Source organism: Gobio gobio, assembly GCF_949357685.1.
Source record: "Gobio gobio genome assembly, chromosome: 13".
Classification (NCBI taxonomy): Eukaryota; Metazoa; Chordata; class Actinopteri; order Cypriniformes; family Gobionidae; genus Gobio; species Gobio gobio.
The window spans coordinates 53540210-53566590 of record NC_137106.1 but is presented as its reverse complement, the minus strand read 5'-3'; the positions used below and the strand labels follow the sequence as shown (position 1 = coordinate 53566590).

At 40.1% G+C, this 26381-nt stretch overlaps 1 protein-coding gene across 2 annotated transcripts in view; it reads left to right on the top strand.

The window, feature by feature from the left end:
• cdin1 (CDAN1 interacting nuclease 1) overlaps positions 1–26381 on the top strand; it is a 130958-nt gene that overhangs the window by 23858 nt on the left and 80719 nt on the right. The window contains exons 4-7 of one of the 2 annotated variants that reach the window (XM_079833759.1): positions 3880–3944; positions 6474–6534; positions 12491–12563; positions 25364–25443. In XM_079833759.1, coding sequence (XP_079689885.1) covers positions 3880–3944; positions 6474–6534; positions 12491–12563; positions 25364–25443 — 279 coding nt within the window. Of the gene's footprint in view, positions 1–3879; positions 3945–6473; positions 6535–12490; positions 12564–25360; positions 25444–26381 lie in introns of both variants that reach the window. The other variant, XM_079833758.1, reaches the window with a different exon arrangement.

Below are 26381 nucleotides of genomic sequence, written 5' to 3'. Positions count from 1 at the left end.
GCTGCTTATTTGCCGGACCTGTAATAAATTATGCTAAACCATTATTATTCTGACAATAATAATTTCCCGGTGTAGCTCGGCTCGCTGTGCTAAATGTTTGCTGACTCGCGCTGTCGCGGCCGCTTTCCACAGCTGACAGCGGATGATGATCGATGGCCGCTGCTTCGCTAGCAGAGCCACAAAATAGAGCCATTCATCATCCGCCTGACAGCTGTCACTCATTCTCTGTGTCTCAGCAGAATTACTTTTGTAGTTTTTAAATAAGTTGTTTTTAAGCGCCGCTCTCGCTGTCCTCGGGTTAAGACGCCGCTGAATCGCATTATAAATGAAAGCGAGAGTGGTTGTAGTTTAGTAGAACAGGAAATGAAAGCACAGGCTACACACACATCTGTTGTAAAAATGCGCATCTGGAGCCAGCACAGCTGAAACGTACATTTTTGCTGGAAATTGCATTACGATCTCACCAAGGCTGCATTTATTTGATCGAAAATACAGTAAAACAGTGAAATATTATTATAAAGCAGTTGTTTTCTATGTGAATATATAAGCACTGAAGGCTCATATTGAAATTGTTGGCGTTCTTATTATTATTATGAAATTTGGCACACTGATAAAAGACAGTCTACACATTCACCATACCGAATTTGGAGTCTCTAACTCAATCCCTCTAGCGCCACCACCTGTCCAAAGTTGTTCACACCAGACGCGACTTGCGTGAATAATTCGCGTGTAGTTGGACGCTTGAACAATGTGAGTTTACTCGCTTCATTCGCTTCACAGCAGACGTGAGTTGGTGTAATGGGCGGGGCTTCTGCCAGCGGCTCGTCTCGTTGTGAAATGGCTGACATGGATTGTTTTAAAATACGGTGAATAAGCTCAATTTGCCGGCTTTAGCTAGCTGTAGTCTCAATATGTAGAGCTCAAATTGAGTAAAGACAACTCTTTTACAACTCTACAGACTGTCTGACCTCCTCACTCACTTTCTTCCAAGCAGGATCCTTTATATTCCTGTTTCTATAAAGTATGAAGATGTATCGACAGCTCCGGGCATCCACAGATGATTCTGTCCTCATTGTTGTCATTACTAGAGCAAGCTCCTGATTTTTCAACTCGTGCCATTCGTACAAATCACACGTCGTTCGCTCAGTTAGTTCAGTTCGCTCAGTTCGCGCAATTCACTCAGTTCGTTCAATTCATTCAGTTTGCTCAGTTCGCTCAATTCGTTTAGTTCGCTCAGTTCGTTCAATTCGTTCAGTTTGTTCAGTTCGCTCAGTTCGTTCAATTCGTTCAATTCGTTCAGTTTGTTCAGTTCGCTCAATTCGCTCAGTTCGTTTAGTACGTTCAGTTCGCTCAGTTCGTTTAGCACGTTCAGTTCGCTCAGTTCGCTCAGTTCGCTCAATTCGTTCAGTTTGCTCAGTTCGCTCAGTTCGCTCAATTCGTTCAGTTTGCTCAGTTCGCTCAGTTCGCTCAGTTCGCTCAGTTCGCTCAGTTCGCTCAGTTCGCTCAGTTCGCTCAGTTCGCTCAATTCGTTCAGTTTGCTCAGTTCGCTCAATTCGTTTAGTTAGATCAGTTCGCTCAATTCGCTCAGTTCGCTCAGTTCGCTCAGTTCGCTCAATTCGCTCAGTTCGTTTAGTACGTTCAGTTCGCTCAATTCGTTTAGTTCGCTCAGTTCGTTCAATTCGTTCAGTTTGCTCAGTTCGCTCAATTCGCTCAGTTCGTTTAGTACGTTCAGTTCGCTCAATTCGTTCAGTTCGCTCAATTCGTTCAGTTCGTTTAGTACGTTCAGTTCACTCAATTCGCTCCGTTCGCTCAGTTCGCTCAGTTCGTTCAATTCGTTCAGTTTGCTCAGTTCGCTCAATTCATTTAGTTAGCTCAGTTCGCTCAGTTCGCTCAGTTCGTTCAGTTCGTTTAGTTCGCTCAGTTCGCTCAGTTCGCTCCGTTCGCTCCGTTCGCTCCGTTCGCTCCGTTCGCTCCTTTCGTTCAGTTCGTTAAGTTCGTTCAGTTTGCTCAGTTCGCTCAATTCATTTAGTTAGCTCAGTTCGCTCAGTTCGCTCAGTTCGTTCAGTTCGTTTAGTTCGCTCAGTTCGCTCAGTTCGCTCCGTTCGCTCCGTTCGCTCCGTTCGCTCCTTTCGTTCAGTTCGTTAAGTTCGTTAAGTTCGCTCAGTTCGCTCAATTCGCTCAGTTCGTTTAGTTCGCTCAGTTCTCTCAATTCGCTCAGTTTGTTTAGTTCGCTCAGTTTGTTCAGTTCGCTCAGTTTGTTCAGTTCGCTCAGTTCGCTTAGTTCGCTCAATTCGCTCAGTTCGTTTAGTTCGCTCAATTCGCTCAGTTCGTTTAGTTTGCTCAGTTCGTTCAGTTCGCTCAATTCGTTCAGTTCGCTCAATTCGCTCAGTTCGTTTAGTTCGCTCAGTTCGCTCAGTTCGCTCAGTTCTTTCAGTTCGCTCCGTTCGTTCAGTTCGTTCAGTTCGTTAAGTTCGCTCAGTTTGTTCGCTCAATTCGCTCAGTTCGCTCAGTTCTCTCAGTTCGTTCAGTTTGCTCAGTTCGTTCAGTTCGTTCGTTCAATTCACTCAATTTGTTCAATTCGTTCAGTTCGTTCAATTAGTTACTCCAGAAACAAAATAATTTTTTCCTCTGATTCCTGTAATTTTCCTGCCATTTTGAATAAAAAAAAAAAACTATTTTTGCGAACTCCTCCTAGGCCATTGGTCCGATTTTCACGAAAATTTTACCAGATCATATTCAGACCATTCCAACAAAAAGTTATGGAATTCAAGTTGATTTCTCAAACGCATAAACAAATTTTACGTAGCGGTTGCAAAAATACACTTAAGGCTGTATCTCCACAACGCTTTATCGTATTCAAACCAAACTTGGTCCATGTCATCACAAGCATGACCTGAGGCAACATGCAGTGTTTCAGCGCAGCGCCACCTACTGGTCCGGAGATATGAAAAATGCCTATTTTTGCTTATAACTTCTTAACTGTTTGTCTAAAAATCATAAAAGTGGTCTCTTTAGATTCGGGACATCATGATATCCATATATATCGACTGATATATTTTACCATATCGGCCATTTTGATGGTGTTAAAATGCTGTATTTTATGAACACATGAGCGGATTGTTATGAAACTCGGTGTATCAGATGCCCTGAAGGAGCCTGAGAAGTTTCGAAACAGCACCACCTAGTGGACAATATTTTTTCCCCCAAATACTTATAACTTTGGGTGTGGTCATCTTCTTAGACTCCTGAATCGTTGCCGAGTCCTTGCCAGGTTTCAGCATGTGGTTTGTGCAGCGTTGTAATTTAGTGGTCAAAAAGTTTCAGGGCAGCGCCACCTTGTGGTCAAAAGTTATAACAACATTTTCAAAAATGCTAATAACTTTTGATTAGATTAGCCTATTGTAATGAAACTGGTCATAATACATTCCTTGGCTCATGCCGAGAACATGGATACCAATTTTGCCATATATCGTATCATCTTCAGACTGTGCTGACAAAACGTTATGGATTTTGCGTCGATAGACAAAACTGTTTTTGTATACCGCAGCGACGAATTTGAGGCCAAAATGACTCTTGAGGCTGTATCTCTGCAATGCTTTGACATATTGACCCCAAACTTTACATGATTGTTTCATAACTGTGCAACCTATTGGTCAAAAGTGATAAACCATTAAATCATTATTATTGACTGTATTTACACCCCTAGTAGTTACACAACAAAATGTTTATATAATCACACACACACACACAAAACACACTATATACCGTTATAGCGCCCGACACAATGACTGATTAATAAACACAGAGTGTGTGATATTTTACATGACGGATGTAAAAGTTTAATTTGTCTAAGTTGCGCTCTGTTGTGCTGTGTTTCAGAAGAGAATGAAGCGCAGCGTTTCGAGACATCACGCGCCTGACGTGGTTAAAGGATATTATCAGAGGTGAGAAACACACACACACACACACACACACACACACACACACACACACACACACACACACACACACACACACACACACACACACACACACACACACACACACACACACACACACACACACACACACACAGCTTATTCACAGTACATACACATAATAAAACACTAATGTCAAGAATTATTCAATAAAGCAGTTGACAGGTGGGACAAAGGATGTCCTTTGTTGCTCCCAGTGCCCGAAAGCGTCTTCCTGATGGCTTTTTATCAAATACATTATTGCATTATTCTTGTTTATTATGACTATTTTTCAATAGTGTAACTGTGCAGTTATGATGAAAACACTGAGACAAGACAAATGGAAGTGATGTAGCAATCAAAACACAAATGCAAACCTCTTTTTTTGTCTATATTGCAGCTCTGCTTTCATCAGGTGCATCATGGGATGCTTTAAACACTATTGCGGGAAGAACATGTGATGAGTGGAACTCATTCATTTAGATTGATAAGTAAATAAATAGTCACGTCCTGTCCCTTTATTCCTCTAGCGCTCTCTCACACAGATGCTTCAGCTTCACACTGATGACAGGAGTTCAGTTTAAGATGAAAGAGAAACTCAGCTTTTGATTGATTCATTTCTGTAAAAACGCATGTAAAAAAATATATTGCACAAAATGAAAACATTTATGTAAATATTATTATAAGTGTGAATCAAAAAATTAAAAGCGCATTTAAAAAAAAATAGTAAGCATGATTTCATCTCTTAAATGTCTTCTTTATATCTAATTTCAGATTTTTATCTCATAATTAGGACTTTAATCATAATTTAGATTTTTAAGTCATAATTTTGACACTAAATGCAACATTTTACATTTTTATCCCAGAATTTTTAAAGTCCTAATTTCAACTGTACATCTCACGATGACTTAGCATGTCATATTTTTTATCTAATAATGAGGACTTTTAATCTTATAATGAGGACTTTTATAATCATATTTTTGACTTTATCTAATAATTTGGACTTTTAAAATCATATTTTCAGCATTTTATCTTATAATTAAAAAGTCAAAAATATGACATGCTAAGTCATAATTATACGATAAAATGTCTTTTTTTACTTTTTATCTAATAATGAGGACTTTAAAATAATATATTTTAAAAATTGTATCTAATAATGAGGACTTAAAATCATATTTTTGACTTTTTATCTAATAATGAGGATGTTAAAATCATATTTTTGACTTTTTATCTAATAATGAGGACTTTAAAATCATATTCTCAGCATTTTATCTTATAATTATGACTTAGCATGTCATATTTTTGACTTTTTATCTAATAATGAGGACATTTAAAATCATATTTTCAACATTTTATCTCTTAATTATGACTTTATGATAATTGAAATGAGCTGATCAGTAATATAGTTGAATATTTAGTATACATGGTAGTCTATATATTCTAAAATAGTCTACAATTACTAAATAAATAACTGGTAACACATAACAATAAGGTTAACATAAACTAACAATCACAAATAATCCTAAAGCATTTGCTAATCTAAATTGATGTTAAAGGAACGCTCCACTATTTCTGTGGCTCATTCTCCGTCTCCTCTAGAGTTAAACAGTCGAGTTTGATCGATTTGAGCCGATCTCCGGGTCTGGCGCTAGCACTGTTAGCATAGCTTAGCATAGATCATTGAATCAGATTAAACCGTTAGCATCTCGCTCAAATGACCAAAGAGTGTCTATATTTAGCGATACAGCGGCGCAGTGATATCACACAGCGGCTGAAAATAGTCCCAGCGCTCTCTGTGTGAGCCGGTCGTCCCGCTAGTCATGTTGACTGAAGTTAGCCTAGCTTCAGCCGCTGTGTGATATCACTGCTCATGGGGCGGCTCACAGCTCTTGATCATTACGCAGGAATGACATATCGCCCTCTCATTTCCCATCAGTCTTAGTACACGATAGAACTACAGAAGAGTCGAGTTTTAAACACGACAAATATTGAAACTCTTTGGTCATTTTAGCGAGATGCTAACGGTCTAATCCGATTCAATGATCTATGCTAAGCTATGCTAAAAGTGAATGGATTCAAAAACGATAAAACTGAGCTGTTTAACTCTAGGGGAGACGGAGAAAGAGCAAAAATAGTGGCGTGTGCCTTTAATTGAAACATCAAAACATTAAATAATATGAATAAATCCTGCAACAATGTTAGAAATAGCTCGAGTATTGAAGCTTTTAAAGGTTTTCGAGGTCATGAGACGCTTTCGTCTTTCGCTGTTTGTTATCCTCCCAGACATCAAATAAAAGGATCTGACATTTGACAAACACGCTGGTATCTAAAGGAAAGCTGTGCTTCTTGTTAAGTGTTATTATGTGTGGGTTTTGTGGTTTGGGGTTTTAATGAAGGGCCTCGTCTGGTTTGGGTAGAGGCGGAATCCATCAGGGATGCTAACATGTCCTGGCTGGTCTGCTCTTGTTGTCATCTTTGTTGACTTTCTTCCCGTTGTTGTTCTTTGTGGTAATGAAGGTACCTCAGCGAAGCCAAGACTCGTCCAGCGGCCCCGCTTCTGCTGGAGCTCGCCAACCAGGTAAAGACCGATCCTCCACAAACAGAATTAACCCAAAAGATTCATTTGGAGTTTTCCCAGTCTGTTAGTACTTATAAAAATTGGACTAATGGCTCTGCTTATTAACCAATGATTTCGTGCAATTATCCTTCATGGAAAAATAGTTCTGTCATTATCATAAGTGACGCTCATAAATGCGTCTGCGCTCCATTATTGACCCGAGGTCAGTGGTTCATATCTCTGTGTGGTGTACATATTGAAGCTCTCTCTTATTCCACGATGGAGTGAGATGTGACGATGATATTACAGTTAACACCGACCAGAGGAACCTCAAATAACCATACGGCTTACATTCATTATGGCATCAACCAACATACTCACTAATTCAGGGTTTTTCACATTTGTGTTTGTGTATTATGTCCCTAATCCAGCCGTTTTTAATTAACTGAAAAACCTCTGAGGCGACATGCAGCGCCACCTACTGGTCCGCAGATACGAAAAATGGCTATTTTTGCTTATAACTTCTGAACCGTTTGTCCATAAATCATAAACGCCATGCCGAGTCATCTGATTTTACCATGTCGGCCATTTTGTCTGTCAGCCATTTTGAATTATATGCTAAAATGCTGTATTTTATGAACACATGAACGGATTGTTACGAAAATCAGCACGATGCCCTGAAGGAGCCTGAGGAGTTCGAAACAGCGCCACCTAGTGGATTTTTCTTTTTTCAAATGCGTATAACTTTGGGTGTGGTTGACTTATTTTCATGGGAGTAACGTTTTTTGTCTCCTGAATCCTCGCCGAGTCCAGCGATACCAGACTTGCCAGGTTTCGGCGTATGGTTTGTGCAGCGTTGCAATTTAGCGCTTTAAAAACGTTAGCTGATATCTTCAAAACCGCTAGTCTGATCGAGACGAAACCAGCGTCAGAAGTTCAGAAACATAGGTCGATAGCTAAACGCTTATACCCAAATGTCAAAATATTGATAGTTAGGGGGAGTAAAATCCAATCAAAGTCAGGTGTCAGTCATTTTTAACATGTTTTTTCATTTAAATGTCTATAACTCCAAAACCAAATGAGATATTTTCACCAAAATTGGCACACACATGTATGGACTCCGAGGACACACAAAAAAATGGTAGGATTGAGCCTCTTGGTGGCGCTATAATAGAACAAAACATGACATTCTCATAGACTACAATGCATTTTTCAGCTAAAATCTAAAACGATGCTAAAATCATCTAATTTCTGCAGTTGATCCGACACGCCCAGACATTTTGGCATGTCTTGTCTTCTTCTTTGCGTTTGGCTGCTTGCAGCTATATTTATTATTATTATGTTACCTTAGGGTGCGTTCACATCTCTAGTTCGGTTCATTTGGTCCGAACCAAGGGCAAACATTGTAGCATTTTTCAGCTTTTTTGGTTCCTTTTCACACCACACTGATTGCTTTGGTCCGAACCAATTGAAACGAACCAAAATGCCGTCACATGACAACATCCACATCACTTATTTGCCATGGCGTATTTCCTAAACTGCGACTGCGCCGGCTGGTTTTGTCCCTGGCCATAATCCATTGCATTATTTGTATACACCACAATATGCAAACAATACATTTCTATAATGAAGCACGGATGCGGCTTGAAAACAACGCTCTAATGCACTGCAAACGCATCGTCACTTCAACCGAAGATCGCGCTGTTCTTGAGAGTTTTCGAAAGTTGGGACCTAATATGGTCATCAGACCAAATGTCTATGAGGCTCCGCCCCTCCTCACTACTCCAAGTTTGTCCGTGAGCTGCCATGCTAAAGTGCAAACTGTCAACAAACACTTCCTCATCCCATAATGCACAGCGAGGCTGACTACGGCAGCTGGTTTAGTCCAAAAATGATCAGTACTTTTTGCAGTTGGGTTCGAGGTCAATCACGTTCTCACAACAAACGAGCCGCTCCAGAGTTCAATTAGTTGCCAATTAATGTTTGATCACACATAGTTTTTGGTTAAAAAATTTACCTAGGGCCCTATGATTTACACGATCACCGAATCGCGGAATTGGCATATTAACGCGGAATCTATTGTTAACGCGGAATTTCCCAGAATTTGACATATTTGGAATGAAATGCGGTTTTGTGTGGGAGAAGAACGTAAAAATGCAAACGTAAAACATCTGGGGAAAATGCAGACTGGGGGAAGCAAATCTGGGCAACACAACCCCTCCCGTCATTTCAGCTTCGCCTTCAAAACAATGAAAGTATGGCGAATTTTTCTTTATTCAATTTCTGTGTAGACTATGTCTGACAGGGAAGGCCACAGGTAAATATAACATTTATTATAATGGGTTTATGTAAAGATTGTTTTAAGTTCAATTAAATTAAAAGTTGTTTTTTAAAGCCTAAAAAATGTTGAAATTGGTAGCTTTCAGTTATACTGTAATCAATGTTTCATATAGACATTAATATCAGTGATACTGGCCTTCATTCATAAAAAGATGACATTACAACACACATTTAAAATATGCTGTCTTTAAATTGTTTCTAAATTAATTTGGAGAGTAACTGAAATTATTACAATATCAAAATATTAAAAACTCCAATGTTTTTAATTGCAATTAATCATGATTAATTCCAGAAAAAATTCAATTAATTCGTTTTTTTTATTATCAATTCACAGCACTAATATCTAGTTGTGACTTGAAGAGCTCAGAGTGCAGTGTTATGTTGCAGTATTTGTCCTGAAAAGTAAATGTGATGTTTGTTACCTCAATAAATGTAAGCTCATTCCTATTTTATGTTTTATGTTCTATTATATTAACATTAAAAACACACTCTTTTCACGACTAAAATAACAGTTAAGGGTAAAAAAAACTGAATTCCCAAAAATTAAAACGAAAAAAAAAGGAATTAGCAAAAATTAAAACGGAAAAAACGGAATTTGGGAGAAAATAAAACGGATTTCATAGGGCCCTATTAATCCCTTACTAGACACCCCTGATTTTGTCATAACCAAAATAAAAGGCTGCTGCTCATAAATCATTATGAATAGACAAATAACCAGCATATATTTAGAAAGCCAACACTTGAGAGTCTACTACTAGCAGTTCTACTGCAATTGGGTCTGCCGATTAATATTTGATCTCAAATAGTTTTAGGTTAAAAATTAACCCCTTACTAGACACCCCTGATTTTGTCATACCCAAATAAAAGGCTGATGCTCATAAATCATTATGAATAGACAAATATCAAGCATATATTTGTGTTTATCTCAAGCCAACACTTGAGAGTTTATACAGTTCAGGACTCAGAAATCAAAATCATGAAGTTTGCGTCAGTGTCCGGCATTGCTTTGTGAAAGTTAGTCGCTCACAATGTGCTGAAGTTGTGAATGAGCGTCATAATTACTGCCACGGAGGGATTGTGGAGGAGTTTGTTGTTGGAGGATTTGAGCGGTCTTCCTCATAAGGGTCCCATGACTCAGTTTAATGCGCTACTTCACATTTACGCCGCGCTCTCAGGCTGCCCCGCTCTCTGCTAATTGCTATAGTCATAGCTTTATGGCTCAATATATATGGCCAGCTGAGCTACACTATAACAACTGATGAGAATTATCACCCATGATCTGACACAAACACGTCTGAATCAGCTCAAATCCTGCAGAGTCTGTCCCGGCGTGATTAAAGAATGATGAATGCGATCGGAGCGTCGTAAACGTTACTCACACGCCAGATCCACTCATGATTAATTTGAAAGCGATGAGAAGGAGCACCTGAATGAGGAAGGGAAGCCTCACGCAGACGTCATTATTCAGTGTCATCTCAGATGTGTGATGGGAACACACCTCGAGTTCTGGCTCTTACTGTCATCAGAACAGACGTCCATCAGTGTGTTGTGTTCAGGATCAAACTATACCCTGGTATCGTTTCACAGGCCAGGCTTAATCTAGGACTGAAATGCATGTTTGAGCTGTTTTAACTGAAAGCATATCTTGAAAATAGGGCAGTCAAAAGATTAATCGCGATTAATCGCATCCAAAATAAAAGTTTGTGTTTACATAATAAATGTGTGTGTGCTCTGTTAATTATTATTTATATATAAATACACACACATTCATGTATATATTTAAGAAAAAAATATTTTTATATATAAAACATTTACATTAATATATATTGTAGATTATATAAATGTATATAAAGTATATACTAGGGGTGGGACAAAAAATCGATATGCCGATTTATCGCGATATTTCCGGCCGCGAGACGTTAATGATACTCTGGCTCCAAGTATCGATATTTCTTAAAAACTGAATATTTAAATTAATGTCTACATTGTGGCTGGTTACCGCTTTGGCTTACCGGAGTGGCAGTACCCCCAGACTTCCTGTGGTGGCGGCGTGGCGCTTCACAGATTGCAGATGCTCAGATGAACGGAACAGTGAAGAAGAAATACGAGCGCAATGGGTGGCCGACAAAAAAAAAAATCACAAATGCACCCGCGTCTTTTAAATCAAAAGGTCCATTTTGGATTTTGTAGTGACGAAACCAAAAAAACTCACTAAAGACTATGTAATCGGCAAGAACTGTCTCGGAAAAATAAAATACAATGGCAACACAACCAACATTCATTCCCACCTCGTGCGCCATCAGGGAATCAGCCTACGCTGGATGACATTTGTATGGCAAAGCTACCTTTTTTGATAGAACTGCTTGTGCTTGGTTTGTTACCACAGTTATCTGTGTACTATGGTGTGCTTCCTCAGCGATGAAGTTTAACATTCGCGGCTATCTTTTCTTCAACTCCTCGAGATCCATCTCGACGACTGCAGTGCAGGCAGATCGCGCGCGCGGTTGCGATTCTCCTGAGAGAGCGCGCGTCGCGCGGCCACAAATAAACTGATATGGATTTGAAATTATTTTATCAACTTGAAATACAGGCATATTTGTAGATCTGTTCCTAGAAATATGCATATATATATGTTTTAGGAACACATCTACAATATACATGCGCATATATATATATATATATTCGTTTGCACGTGACTGTTTAAAACCCGTATCCGACACAGTAGGATGTTTTTCACCCGTGCAGGACTCTGACAGTGTACATGTTTAAAAGACAAGTTTATTATTGTACCGCTTGGTACTCAAATGTGACCATATTTTATTATATAAGGTTTTATACTGGGTGTGTTTTTGTACATTTTTAGTAATGTGTGCATTTTGCAATTTCTAAATATGAAATGCTATGAATAAGTTAGTGATGTGACCTTTCTTTATTATAAATCATTTAGTCACAGAAACTGTTCTCTCATGGCTGTTTGATAGCTTTATATGCACTTACTGTACTTTAATGCTATTTAAAAAAAGATGAAGTATTAATAAATTAAATACATGATCATATTACTTTTTTGATGGTTTTTTTCCATTTACAGAATATCGTGATATATCGTGGGTGATTTTCTTGCAATATATCGTCTGTTACAGAATCGCTGGTATCGTGATATATCGTTATCGTGGGCATAATATCGTGATATTATCGTATCGTGTGTTGACCTGTGATTCCCACCCCTAGTATATACATGCAAATATTTCTTAAATATATACATGAATGTGTGTGTATTTATATATAAATAATAATTAACAGAGTACACACACAAATATTATGTAAACACTGGATGCGATTAATTGCGATTAATCTTTTGACAGCCCTAAATTAATCATGTTTTTGTGTCAAAGTAACATTTAAAAATAAAATGAGTGTGAGAGACTTGAGAAAATGTACCTTTTTTGTTTTATGGGACCTAAATGGTGGGATTTATTTTTACCGCGGTGAATCATTTTAATGTTGATATTCGAGAAGGTCAAGACCTCTGAGGTGGGGTCAAGCAGTAATTGGACACCAGTGTGTAATGGATGCTGAGTTTGGGCATCAGATCAACAGCCCAAACGGCCCCTGTTGAAGCCTCTCCTCTCTCCATCAGGTGGACCTGTCTCCGGCTCTCCTGGCCCGTGTGATCCTGGAGTGTTTCCTGCAGGAGCGCGAGGCTTCAGTCCGTGAGTACAGGCCTTTATTCCCTAATGAGAGACAGACGGCTCTACCTGCAGACCACCCACCACTTAACTGTGTTATATATATAACCCCTCATTTACTCTGCCCCTCTGTACCTGAGCATGAAAACACAGACCCATGAACGCATGTGTTCATCTGGAGCTGCACGTAAAGCACAAATCACTTTAAAGCTCTAATCTGTGTGCTTAAATCCAGCATTCATGAGTTCAACAGCATTATTATTATTATTAGCATTATCCAAAGCCACTTATATTGCATTCGAGTTATACATTTCATCAGCTCATGTGGATTTCAAACAGAGGAATCAATGTTGTGATGCGTAAGTTCTAGGGCTGTCAAAAGATTAATCGCGATTAATCGCATCCAAAATAAAAATGTGTGTTTACATAATATATGTGTGTGTACTCTGTTAATTATTATTTATATATAAATACACACACAAGCATGTATATATTTAAGAAAAAAATATTATTTTATATATAAAACATTTATATTTATATATATTATAGATTATAAAAATGTATATACAGTATATACATGCAAATATTTCTTAAATATATACATGCATGTGTGTGTATTTATATATATAAATAATAATTAACAGAGTACACACACATATATTATGTAAACACAAACTTTTATTTTGGATGCGATTAATCGCGATTAATCTTTTGACAGCCCTAGTAAGTTCACTTTAGATAATTTTTTTTTAGGATTGGTCGCTCAGAGAACACGTCTCCACTGCTCTAGAGTCCAGTGGCGGCGCACTTTACCCCACTGCATCCCACGCTTTGCATTGCACTTACTTACTTTTACGTGGCTGAGTTGCTGCGGTTCCCAATTTGATAGCAGCGTAAAGCTATATTGTGCTTTTGTTCGTTTGACAGATACCTTGCCAAAGCAATGGCGCAAAACATTGTTTTATGTTATTATGAGAAGTTTTGAAATATTTTCAGTTAGGGCTGTAACGATTTGACCAAAAATAACATTTTAGCTCGATTACGATTAATGAACGATTATTTTTTTTTGCTTTCCATTTTTTGCCCTCATAACGTTTTTACTGTAAATATTTATAAAGATTTTTTTTTTTTCTAATGAAAAAGTGCAGTTCTTTGTGATTTTAAAATACTTGAAGGGAACGGTTCACTTTCAGCAGTTATTGTCTATGGGGCAGATTTCGGCTTATTGTACATCAGGTACATTAACACATAGGCCTACATTACATTTATCTGAATGCATTAATGAGAGAGTGTGTGTGTGTGTGTGTGTGTGTGTGTGTGTGTGTGTGTGTGTGTGTGTGTGTGTGTGTGTGTGTGTGTGTGTGTGTGTGTGTGTGTGTGTGTGTGAATTACTCAAACCGTCTCTATTCATTATGAAGCTGTGGTTTGTACTTCAGAGGTACTGAAGTCTATAACGGTTGAGTTTCTAAGCTCCTTTAGTGACTTTACTTTAGTCACAGGACAGTTGACACTTCACGTGATGTGCGAGCTTCTGTCTGAGTGTTCGTTTGTCAAGTCAAGTTAAGTCAGCTTTATTTATATAGCGCTTTTAACAATGCAGATTGTTTCAAAGCTGCTTCACAGTGTTAAACAGGAAAATAATGCAGCATAATTTTATTCAGTCGTACAGCCGTTCTGGAGAAAACGCTGATGTCATCAGTTCATTTCAATTATCATACAGTGACAGTGTGGGCTTTAGATCAGTCATTTAGTTTATATGGTTGATTTAGTTTACTAATTAGATTTATTTGGATATTTAGTTGAACATGTAGTGTCCCCAACTGAGCACGCCAAGCCAGAGGCAACAGTGGCAAGGAAACCCAAACCCCATCAGGAGCAGAATGGAGGAAAATAAACCTTGGAGAAACCAGGCTCAGTCGGGGGGGCAGTTCTCCTCTGGCCAATTAACAAACAGCGTATGATTATTATTCTGACAACTTTATAGGTCAGAGGTCATAATAGATCGGAATATTCGAAAAATCGGAGGCAACACGCCGGAGACGCGTTTATTGAGGATGATGTGTCGATTAAATAATTATTAAATAGGAATAATCGAAATATCTGCGTTATCACGCCGGAGACGGGTTTATTGAGGATGCCGTGACGATGAGGCAGTTTCAGGGGGAGTCTAACCACGGTCTCTCAGACACTTTGTCACAATATATCGGGCATTTGTTCAACATAACACACATCTGATGGTCTAAAATCGCTTTAATGTTCAAACTGGCAAGCCTTTAAACGCATTTACTTGACAAACTTTGAGGACGAAAGTGAAAGCGATCTGGCTTCGGGGCTTGCGCGCGGCGTCTGTGTGTGTGTGTGTGTGTGTGTGTGTGTGTGTGTGTGTGTCAGCGCGTCACTCCCGGATAACAGAAAATGGGCAAAGAGGCGGGACGTGGGCGGAGCTGAGGTGACGACTAACAGACAGCAGACAAACGACAATCCACCTGTCACTCAAAGTGGCCACGCCCTTAATTATGCAGAACTTTAAGGCTTTATATAATGTAAACGAATGAGTTATAAAATAATTCCCCCCCTCACAGTCGTCATGAAGGGCAACATTAGCCGTACAGACCAAAAGCACAGTTTGTCCCAGACTGTAAACATGTGTTCTTCTGCTGTAAAGTTGGCCATTTTAACATGAGCTCAATGAGATTCTGCTCTTCTGGAGTCTGTCTCTAGTGGCCAGTCCATCAACTGCAGTTTAACTCACTTCAGGAGAAACTGCGGGAGGAGCCGCTTGGTGAGGAAAGATATTTTTGATGTTTAATATCAGTGATGGATGTACAGACATTTTAGCCAATATTAGCTTGTAACTGTTGATGGTCAAAGTACTGAATCTGGCCTGTTTTGTCTCTAAATGAGAAGCGTATGCTGGCACACACAGTAGTGTTTCTGCACTCGGTGTCTATTCTTAGCACCGTTTTTAAGATGAAGATGGCGATGCTTGGCCTTTGAGTCAGACTCACCGCGTCCGCCATCTTCCTCCCCACACACACACACACACACACACACACGTCACAGGCACATGTCGTGGATTTAATCAAGAGAGAGATTCCAGTGCATGCATGCAGTCGTATGTCAAAGTCAAGCGTGTGATTACTTTGGAGCGCTGTTATCCAGTGCTTGTGTAGGACCAGGCGATGCTGAAGACCTCCCGCACACAATACACACTCCTCGGATTATAAATCAACACCACCTCCAGAACACACACACCCTGCCGAACCAAGCTCGAGTCAGGAAACATTGGAGAGGATATTTCAATATTTCAGTCCCTTTTGGCCCCCACTTTATTTGAAGTGTTTGTAATTGCTGTGTATTTGTATTGATAAGTAATTAGAGCTGTACTTAAAGGGTTAGTTCAGCCAAAAATGTAAATTGTGTCATTAATGACTGAGCCTCATGTGGTTGGACACCCGTCAGACCTCCGTTCATCTTCAGACACAAATGAAGATATTTTAGTGTAAATCTGATGCTCTGAAAGGCCTCCATTGGCTCAACTTTACACTCTCAAGACCCTTAAAAGACACTAAAGACTAAAGTTACAAAGTCCATCTCACTACAGCGGCTCTACAATAACTTTATGAAGACGAGAATAGTTTCTGTGCACAAAAAAACCCTAAATAACGACTTATATAGTGATGACGATTTCAAAACACGGCCTCATGAAGCTTCGAAGCGTTATGAATCAGTGAGTCGATTCAGCGGTTTGGAGCATTATGAATCAGTGAGTCGATTCAGCGGTTTGGAGCATTATGAATCAGTGAGTCGATTCAGCGGTTTGAATCACCAAATTTCAGCAGTTTGACACGCGATCTGAATCATGATTCGACTCACTGATTCATAACGCTTCGAAGCTTCATGATGCCGTGTTTTGAAATCGTCATCACTATATAAGTCGTTATTTAGGGTTTTTTTGCGCACAAAAACTATTCTCGTCTTCATAAAGTTATTGTGCTTCTTAATACGCTTAAAGCTGTATCTCGGCAACGCTTTATTGTATTAAAACCAAACCTGGTACATGTCACCACAAGAATGACCTGAGGCGACATGCAGCGTTTCGGCGCAGCGCCACCTTCTGGTCCTGGTATTTTTGCTTATAACTTCTGAACCGTTTGTCCAAAAATCATAAAATCTTGTTAGATTCAGGACGGCATGCCAAGTCGACTGATATCCAATATTACCATATCGGCCATTTTGGCTGTCGGTCATTTTGAATTATATGCTAAAATGCTGTATTTTATGAACACATGAACGGATTGTTATGAAATTCGGTATGGGTCATCAGCACGATGCCCTGAAAGAGCTTGAGAAGTTTAGAAACAGCGTCACCTAGTCGCATTTTATAAGCATTTTTTTCAAATGCGTATAACTTTGGGTGTGGTTGACTTATTTTCATGGGAGTAACATTTTTTGTCTCCTGAATCCTCGCCGAGTCCAACGATACCAGACTTGCCAGGTTTCGGCGTATGGTTTGTGCAGTGTTGCAATTTAGCGCTTAAAAAACGTTAGCTGATATCTTCGAAACCGCTAGTCTGATCGAGACGAAACCAGCGTCAGAAGTTCAGAAACATAGGTGGATAGCTAAACGCTAATGACCAAATGTCAAAATATTGATAGTTAGGGGGAGTAAAATGCAATCAAAGTCAGGTGTCAGTCATTTTTTATGTGTTTTTTCATATAAATGTCTATAACTCCAAAACGAAATGAGATATTTTCAAATTTGACACACACATGTATGGGCTAACTCCAAGGACATGGTAAAAAAATGGTAGGATTGACCCTCTTGGTGGCGCTATAATAGAACAAAACATGAAATTCCCATAGACTACAATGCATTTTTCTAGCCTGACGTCGTCATACTCAATTCTAGTCAGAATATGAGTCTGATTCTGCTCCGTTGGGCTGTTATTATGGGGCGTGTTTCAACTGAACCAGGAAAGACCTCAATTGGATAGACCTACAACCAATCAGAGCGACCGAGCGACGCATAACATTAGTTATCAAATGTCAACAGAACTCAACTGCACTGTGTTGGCAAGTCCACGGGTTGAAGCGACCCCAATTATGTGATATACAGACCCAGGAATGCGAATTTTAGCAGCAGCCCTGCCAAAATAACACATATTTTACCCCCCAAATGCCTTTTTTCCCGGAGAACCCCCTCTGGAAAGCTATTGGGCTTGTTTTTGGCTAGTTTTGAGGAACGTTAGCAATTGGGCGGGTTTTGTTGTAAACACTTGGCAACCCTGTACCTGCACGCACGCTGGACTAACGTTAGAAGAAAAAGATGAGTGTAAACTAACTTTGCCGGTGTTGTAAAAAAAGAATTTAAGGATACACAGAGTACTTACCAACACGATCATCATTTCTGAGAGAAATAGTAAAGGTGAATGCATATATGAACAAGTTCTCCGTTAGGATTAGAACAAATTCAACCCAAGCGCCTTTGATTAGGTGAATGATTACGTTACTGTTGATCATCTGTCCATCATCGTCTAAAGCCCGCCCTGACAATTTCATTGGTCCGAACAGCTTCTGTTCAGGCATAATTACTTCTCTATTGAGCAAGTCCAGACCGAACTGCCCGAGTAAAAATGTTGTGGGCGGGGCTAAGTTCGGCTGGCATCCAGGCTAGCATTTTTCAGCCTTTTTGCCTAAAATCATCTCATTGCTGCCATTTATCTGACACTCCCAGCCATTTTGGCATGTCTTGACTTTTTATTTGCGCTTGGCCCCGGTATTGCTGCTTGCAGCTATAATTATTATTATTATTATTATTATTATTATTTGTAAATATGTCTATAGAGTTTTTATTAATGTTGCTAATAAAGCTATTTTAGTACATAAAGTTAAACTAAATGAAAATAGCTGATTTTCTAAAATATTTTAATTGAGTAAATGTTTATTTGATTGCATTATTTTTTTATGGTTGTAGTTTTAGTTCACAACCTAGTTGTCACATTAAAATCATTAAAAAAATGATTTTACTGCTTAATGAAGTGGGCAAATGTTTTGTTGGAGGTTTACAATGTGTGATTACACACTGTGAGGTGTTTGCACATCAAATTCATTCTCTAACTATATATATATATATATAATTAAAGGACGAAGCATTTTTGGTTAAATTTGACAGTGTGAGAAGTGTGTATAATCTTCCTGGTGTTGTCCTTTTATCCTCTCCGTCCTCGGTAGCAGTGCATATTCAAATGAAAGTAACGTCTATTTTTCCTCTCGTCCAGTGAACTTTTGCACGCTTCAATGACTGAATCTCCCTGTGTGAATATTAGACGTTTGTGATGTGTTGCTTTGATGAAGCAATGGCTGGATAATTGTCTTTGGTGGCCATTAGCTCGCAGGTTTGTCCAGTGCTGTTGGCGAGCGCATCCATCACGGCCCGTGTTTCCAGCGCTGGGCACGGATCGATAGCCTCATATACACCAGACGCGGCCTCTCAGCCGGCGAGCGCCTTGCCTGCGCGCACAACCATCTTTTATTTTCTTTCATTCCTTTCTTCCCTGTTTGCATTTAAGAGACAGAAATTGTGCCTTTGGGACACTGAATGCATCTCCACTCACTTCAGCGGGATCAATAGAGAGTTTGGGATTGTTTCTGAAGTCTTTTCTCCAGCGAGCGTTGTGTCGGTGTTTTCCCAGAATGCTCCAGTGGCGCGCGGGCCGGGGGGATGCGCATGTAAATAAATCAATACGTTCAGGGCGTTTTCAGCACATATCAAATATGATATCAACATCTGTAATGCTTGGTCTTCTCCAGACGAGAGGGGATCTTCTGAAGGCTCGGCTTTACTCGAAAGCACATCAGATGCTGCGAATCGGCCATTTTACTGCAGTGTGAGTGGACGTCCTCTGTTATATTCACTTTATCTTTAATTAGAAGCATTTGTGCCTGAGCATCCAGTGAGTGATGCTGATATACTGCATTAGAAGCATCACAGTGTCCCTATCATTCTATTTTAAAGGCTCCTAAATTTAGTTTTTCGAGTCTTTTACAACAGAAGATACAACATCTGATTGGTCAGATGGCCCAGTCTGTTGTGATTGGTCTACTCTGCTCTGATTGGTCAGATGACCCAGTCTGTTGTGATTGGTAGACAATAATTTTATATATCGTGCACTTTCAAGTTTACAACTTTGCAGAACGCTTACATTCACACGCTGCATGAAAGGGAATATTCAATAAACCATAGGGGACCTTTAATAATGCATCAAAGTGTTTGAAAACAAAGCAGGAATGGCATTGTTTAAAATAACCCAATCATAATCAATAATGTTGAACATGGATGAATCTGAAGACAGAACGAGCTAAAGCGCTTTACTTATGGCTTAATTAACCAAACACACCCTATATGAGATTATTTAGACAGCAAAAACATATTACATCCCACATCTGCACAAATAAAGGTGATCGCACAAGTGAACTGGTCCATGACTCCCATTGTGGACGCAGAAAACACGTTAAAAACATCTCTTACTATAGTCTTCGATGATGAGAGTCGCGACCAAAGCCGATTGGATAGACCGCTGTTTGCCAGCTTCTGTGTTTACGAGTAGCACGCGGAACCAGCGCAACTCTGCCGTCATTATGTTAAGCCCGCCCACCGACTCTACACACGCTGTGATTGGCCTGACCAGGGTTTGGTTTTTCCAGCTCGCGATTTGACGATTTGACTGCACCCTATGACATCATTTTCCATCAGGAAAATTTCCCCGCCATTTTGAATTTTCTGAAAAACCTACTTTTGCGAACTCGTCCTAGGCCGATTGAACCAGATCATCTTCAGACCATTCTGACAAAAAGTTATGGAATTCAAATTGATTCGTCAAATCGTTATTGATAAACGCGCAAACAAATTTTACGTAGTGGTTGTGAAAATACACTTAAGGCTGTAATTCCGCAACGCTTTATCGTATTCGCATGTGATCACAAGCATGACCTGAGGCGACATGCAGCATTTCGGCGTAGCGCCACCTACTGGTCTGGAGATACAAAAAATGAGACAAAAAAAGTTACTCCCATGAAAATAAGTCAATTATGGCTATTTTTGCTTATAACTTCTGAACCGTTTGTCCAAAAATCATAAAAGTGGTCATGATGAGTCTTCTGATATTAACTTTTACCATATCGGCCATTTTGGCTGTCGGCCATTTTGAATGATGTGCTAAAATGCTGTATTTTATGAACACATGAACGGATTGTTACGAAACTTGGTATGGGTCATCAGATGCCCTGAAGGAGCCTGAGAAGTTTCTAAACAGCGCCACCTAGCGGAGAATTATTTTTTTCAAATGCTTATAACTTTGGGTGTGGTTGACTTATTTTCATGGGAGTAACTTTTGTCTCCTGAATCCTTGCCGAATCCAACAATACCAGACTTGCCAGGTTTCGGCGTATGGTTTGTGCAGCGTTGCAATTTAGCGCTTAAAAAACATTAGCTGATATCTTCGAAACCGCTAGTCCGATCGAGACGAAACCAGCGTCAGAAGTTCAGAAACATAGGTCGATAGTTAAACGCTAATGCCCAAATGTCAAAATATTGATAGTAAGGGGCAGTAAAATCCAAGTCAGGTGTCAGTCCTTTTTTCATATAAATGTCTATAACTCAAAAACGAAATTTAGTAATTTTCACCAAATTTGACACACGCATGTATGGGCTCACTCCAAGGACACATTAAAAAAAATTTGCCTCTTGGTGGCGCTATAATAGAACAAAACATGAAATTCCCATAGACTACAATGCATTTTTCAGTCTTTTTGCCTAAAGTCATCTCATAGCTGCCGTTGATCTGACACTCTTCTTCTTTGGCCCCGGTATTGCTGCTTGCAGATATATTTTACAGTTTTAATTACATGCTGGCATTTTTTTTAAGTACAAGTGCAATGTGAAAACATGCATGTACACAGTAAGTGCATTGAATCAAATGATTAATTGTTAGTAAAGGCACTTGTGAAGGTAAGTGCATGGGGCATTGAGTCTAGCCTTTGAATACTGAGATCCAGGCTCTTCATTAGCAGCTGTAGGAGGCGGGTGAGGTAAGCAGTTGCCTTGACAAGTATACTAATTACTAGCGTGGAGCGGGGAGTAGCAGAGCTCTGAGGAAGGCCGAGCCGCAGCCCTGCTATCAGACGCAATCAGACCGAGGCAGATCAGTTCTGCCCCACTAACCCTGCTGGGAGCACCATCACCGCTCGTGAGGCGGAGGAAATAAAAACAGCGAGAGGAGGATGGGTTTAAAGAAGTAAATATGAAAATCAAATGAGGGCTTTAGGCAGCCGCAGAGATTTGCAGAGCTGTCCTCTGGCGTCTAACAGCCTCATCCATCACGGCCCGCAAGTAGTCAATTCCTCTAGTATCTGTAAATGTTTTTAGATATTAGCCAATTTATATGCTCCCAGATTCATCATGGAAAATCAGCTTTAGCAGGGGCGCATTATCAGCGGGCGCGCATCACGAGGTTTGATGTACGACGGGGGCGTCTCGATTATAACCATAAGAAGGAGGATTTTTAATTAATAAACAAACTCCGGAGCTCATCAGCGCCAGGCCCGATAACGCTTGTCATTCTTTACGACGATCGATGAGCTTCCGTCCGCTTTTTTGGAGTCTGATAATGGCTTTCTCATCCCGAGCGGAGGTTGCCCCATTCATCATCTCATCAGAGGTTGTTAAAGGTGGCTGTGTTTTTGGTAAACAGCCGAACAACTCCCGGCGGAGCGGCGTCTTTCCTCTTTAATATTTCCCTCCTCTGATAAGGACGCCTCAGTCGGAATTTATGTCGACACGGGACAATTACATTAAATTCGCGGTGTGTTTACAGTGTTGTGTTGCGGAGGCGTGTTTAATAAATGTATGCTGATATCAGCCAGAGGCTGGATCTTCGCCTTTTGTTGTTATTTACTGCGCCGTTTGCGGATCCGCCGCTGCAAATGGCATTACGGGCCGTGATGAATGAGCGTTAGAGTAAACTCATTTTAAAAGTGGCCTGATTTATTAGCTCTCTGGCCTCCATTTTCATCAGGTCAATGCTTGGCTGAAACCCCACAAGGTCACCCTGGTTTTTACGATTCTTCCTAACCCCATCGCTCAGAAAACGGACGAACGGATGGACGGACGGAGCGGCCATGTGAAGCAGGTGGTGTTGTGTGATGTGTGAAATGCGATGGTGGTCAACCTCCAATTACGAGGCCTGGTAAGACAAGGCCTTTAATGGCTGCTGCTTGCCTTCGGGGAGCTCTATTACACACTGCTGTTTTGCAGGACCAGCATCAAATCTATAAAAGTACCATTAAGAGGAAAAAATCAATCAAAATGCCATTAAAGTGGAATAAGTTGCCAATATTGCTGATGTGGTTGCGGCTTCTTTGATTTTCCCTCAGATTATTAGGCGCAGCGGCGTAGTGACTTTGTTAAGGGAAACGAGTGTTGTTGGGGAGTAATATGTCTCCCAGCTTCATAAAGTTTGCGGCCTCATATTTCCCGCTTTATTGATTATCCATTATCATTTGTCATGAGGTGTCCTAACTCAAGGGGAAATATAGCTCTCTTCATTGCCGAGCGGAGCGTATGGATCTGCGTGTGAAGGTAGCAATCTGGGAGAAAAATGAGCTGGAAAACAAGGCACTGCTGACTTGGCTTTGTTCTCTCTTCCTCCGGGATGAAAAGAGAGCGGCTGGCGTTTGTTCTTCTCCGGCTGGGCTCTGAGAGGATTGTGTGCAGCTGTGTAATGAGCGCTGTAACACCACCAGAGCCGGGAAGGTGCGTTCGCATTTGCCAAATTTCAGTCAGTTCGCGTCCAGCATAGGAACGCATGAAGCTCTGCTCGTGTGGAAGTCAGGTCTGCTTTTCCTTCATGTGAAACTCCCGATCGTGAGCGTTCCTGACTGGATTTCGCTTGCACAATTTCATTAAATGTGAACATGACTTTAGGGATCGCCATTGGATTGAAGTCTTGATCTTCTACTACTACTACTACTACTACTACTACTACTACTACTACTACTACTACTACTACTACTACTACTACTACTACTACTTTAAGACCATTGCACATGTTAAAGGGACAGTTCACCAAAAATGTAAATTCTGTCATTAATTCCTCACCCTCATGTCAAACCTGTAAGACCTTCGTTCATCTTCAGAACACAAATGAAGATATTTCTGATGAAATCCGAGCACTCTCTGACCCCACATTGACCGCTATATACAGCACTTAGAACAAAGCTCTGCATATGGATCTATGGATGGATGGATAGTTGGATGGATGGATAGATGCCATCCATCCATTCATCCAACTATCCATCCATATATCAATCCATCCATCCATATATCAATCAATCCATCCATTCATCCAACTATCCATCCATATATCAACCAATCCATCCATCCATTCATCCATTCATCCATCCATCCATTCATCCAACTATCCATCCATATATCAACCAATCCATCCATCCATTCATCCATTCATCCATCCATCCATTCATCCAACTATCCATCCATATATCAACCAATCCATCCATCCATTCATCCATTCATCCATCCATCCATTCATCCAACTATCCATCCATATATCAATCCATCCATCCATTCATCCAACTATCCATCCATATATCAACCAATCCATCCATCCATTCATCCATTCATCCATCCATCCATTCATCCAACTATCCATCCATATATCAATCCATCCATCCATTCATCCAACTATTCATCCATATATCAATCAATCCATCCATCCATTCATCCATCCATCCATTCATATATCAATCCATCCGTCCGTCCGTCCGTCCATCCATCCATCCATCCATCCATCCCTCAAAACAGTATTTCTGCAATCTTACCTCTCTTTTCAACATGGCTTTAAACACTCTTAAAAATGAAGCTTCCTTATTGCCATCTTTGGCTCCATGAAGAACCCATACTTGTTATTGTATAAGATGTTCTTTAGATTATATTATTAAAATGCTTTTTTTTTTTTAGCAAACTGGGAACCAAAACTGGTTCTTCAATGGAATGGCTGCGCATGACAAACCCTTCATGTTTAAGAGGTTCTCCATTATATTACTGTGATGTAGCCAGAATACATGGCCATGTTTAAACCGCTTTCTTCGGAGGAAGTTGCTTTTAGAAGCCACTAACCAGCCAAACCTTCAGCACTTTCACAGCTAGAACATGTCCCTGGTCTGGGTCTGGGTCTGGTTTTATAGTCTCAGATAAAACACAGTGTTGTAATAACAGCCGGCTACTGGTCTTAAAGCCACAATAATGGCCATGAAAAACAAAATGGCTGTTTATTATGCACAAATCTTACATTAAATATAGTATAAGTTGACTTCAGGGAATAAAATGAGATGCTACTTTGAAGTATCATTTATTTCACATCATCTGTCTGAGCGGAACAATATTTCCCATCATGCACTGGCCAGTGTTTGATCGACTCTTGGGCGGCAGTGTTAGTCTCCTATGGATATATCATTAGAATGACACACAATGATTCAATCCATTAAATCTGAATATGATTCTGTGTTGGAGTAATAGGGAATCAATCCAGGGGCTCGTGGGCTGATTTATAATGTTAGTGCAGCATGAATGGAGTAAATGTTCATCCTACATAACGCAGCTCAGCCATATCACTACTACAGGTGTAGGGGATGAATACTGGGATGGGTCTTCATCGATTCCTGCTCAAATTCTGCTGAACTCTGGCCTTTCTTCTGGAAATGTGTAATGCATGTGTTTCTCTCTCCATCATCATCATCATCAGCAGCATCCAGACACGTCCTGAACAACATGCTGCGCGAGCCACATCTGATCCCGGACCTGCTGTTAGCCAAGCACATCGAGCAGGTACACCTCAACACACTTCTGTGTTTCTCCTGTTGAAAATGAGCTGAGATGTTAAGCAGAATGGTTATGTGTCTCTTTACTAGTGTACAACAGTACTGATACTTTAGTACCAAGTCAATATTTACATTTTAAAAGTCTTTCTCGATCTATGGATGGAGGGGTGGGTTGGTGGACGAATGTATGTATGTATGGATGGATTGATATATGGATGGGTGGATCTATGGATGGATGGATGGATATATGGATGGATGGATGGATGGATATATGGATGGGTGGATCTATGGATGGATGGATGGATATATGGATGGATGGATGGATGGATGGATATATGGATGGATGGATATATGGATGGGTGGATCTATGGATGGATGGATGGATATATGTATGTATGGATGGATTGATATATGGATGGGTGGATCTATGGATGGATGGATGGATATATGGATGGATGGATGGATGGATATATGGATGGATGGATATATGGATGGGTGGATCTATGGATGGATGGATGGATATATGGATGGATGGATGGATGGATATATGGATGGATGGATATATGGATGGGTGGATCTATGGATATATGGATGGATGGATATATGGATGGATGGATGGATGGATATATGGATGGATGGATATATGGATGGATGGATATATGGATGGGTGGATCTATGGATGGATGGATGGATATATGTATGTATGGATGGATTGATATATGGATGGGTGGATCTATGGATGGATGGATGGATATATGGATGGATGGATGGATGGATATATGGATGGATGGATATATGGATGGGTGGATCTATGGATGGATGGATGGATATATGGATGGATGGATGGATGGATATATGGATGGATGGATATATGGATGGGTGGATCTATGGATATATGGATGGATGGATATATGGATGGATGGATGGATGGATATATGGATGGAT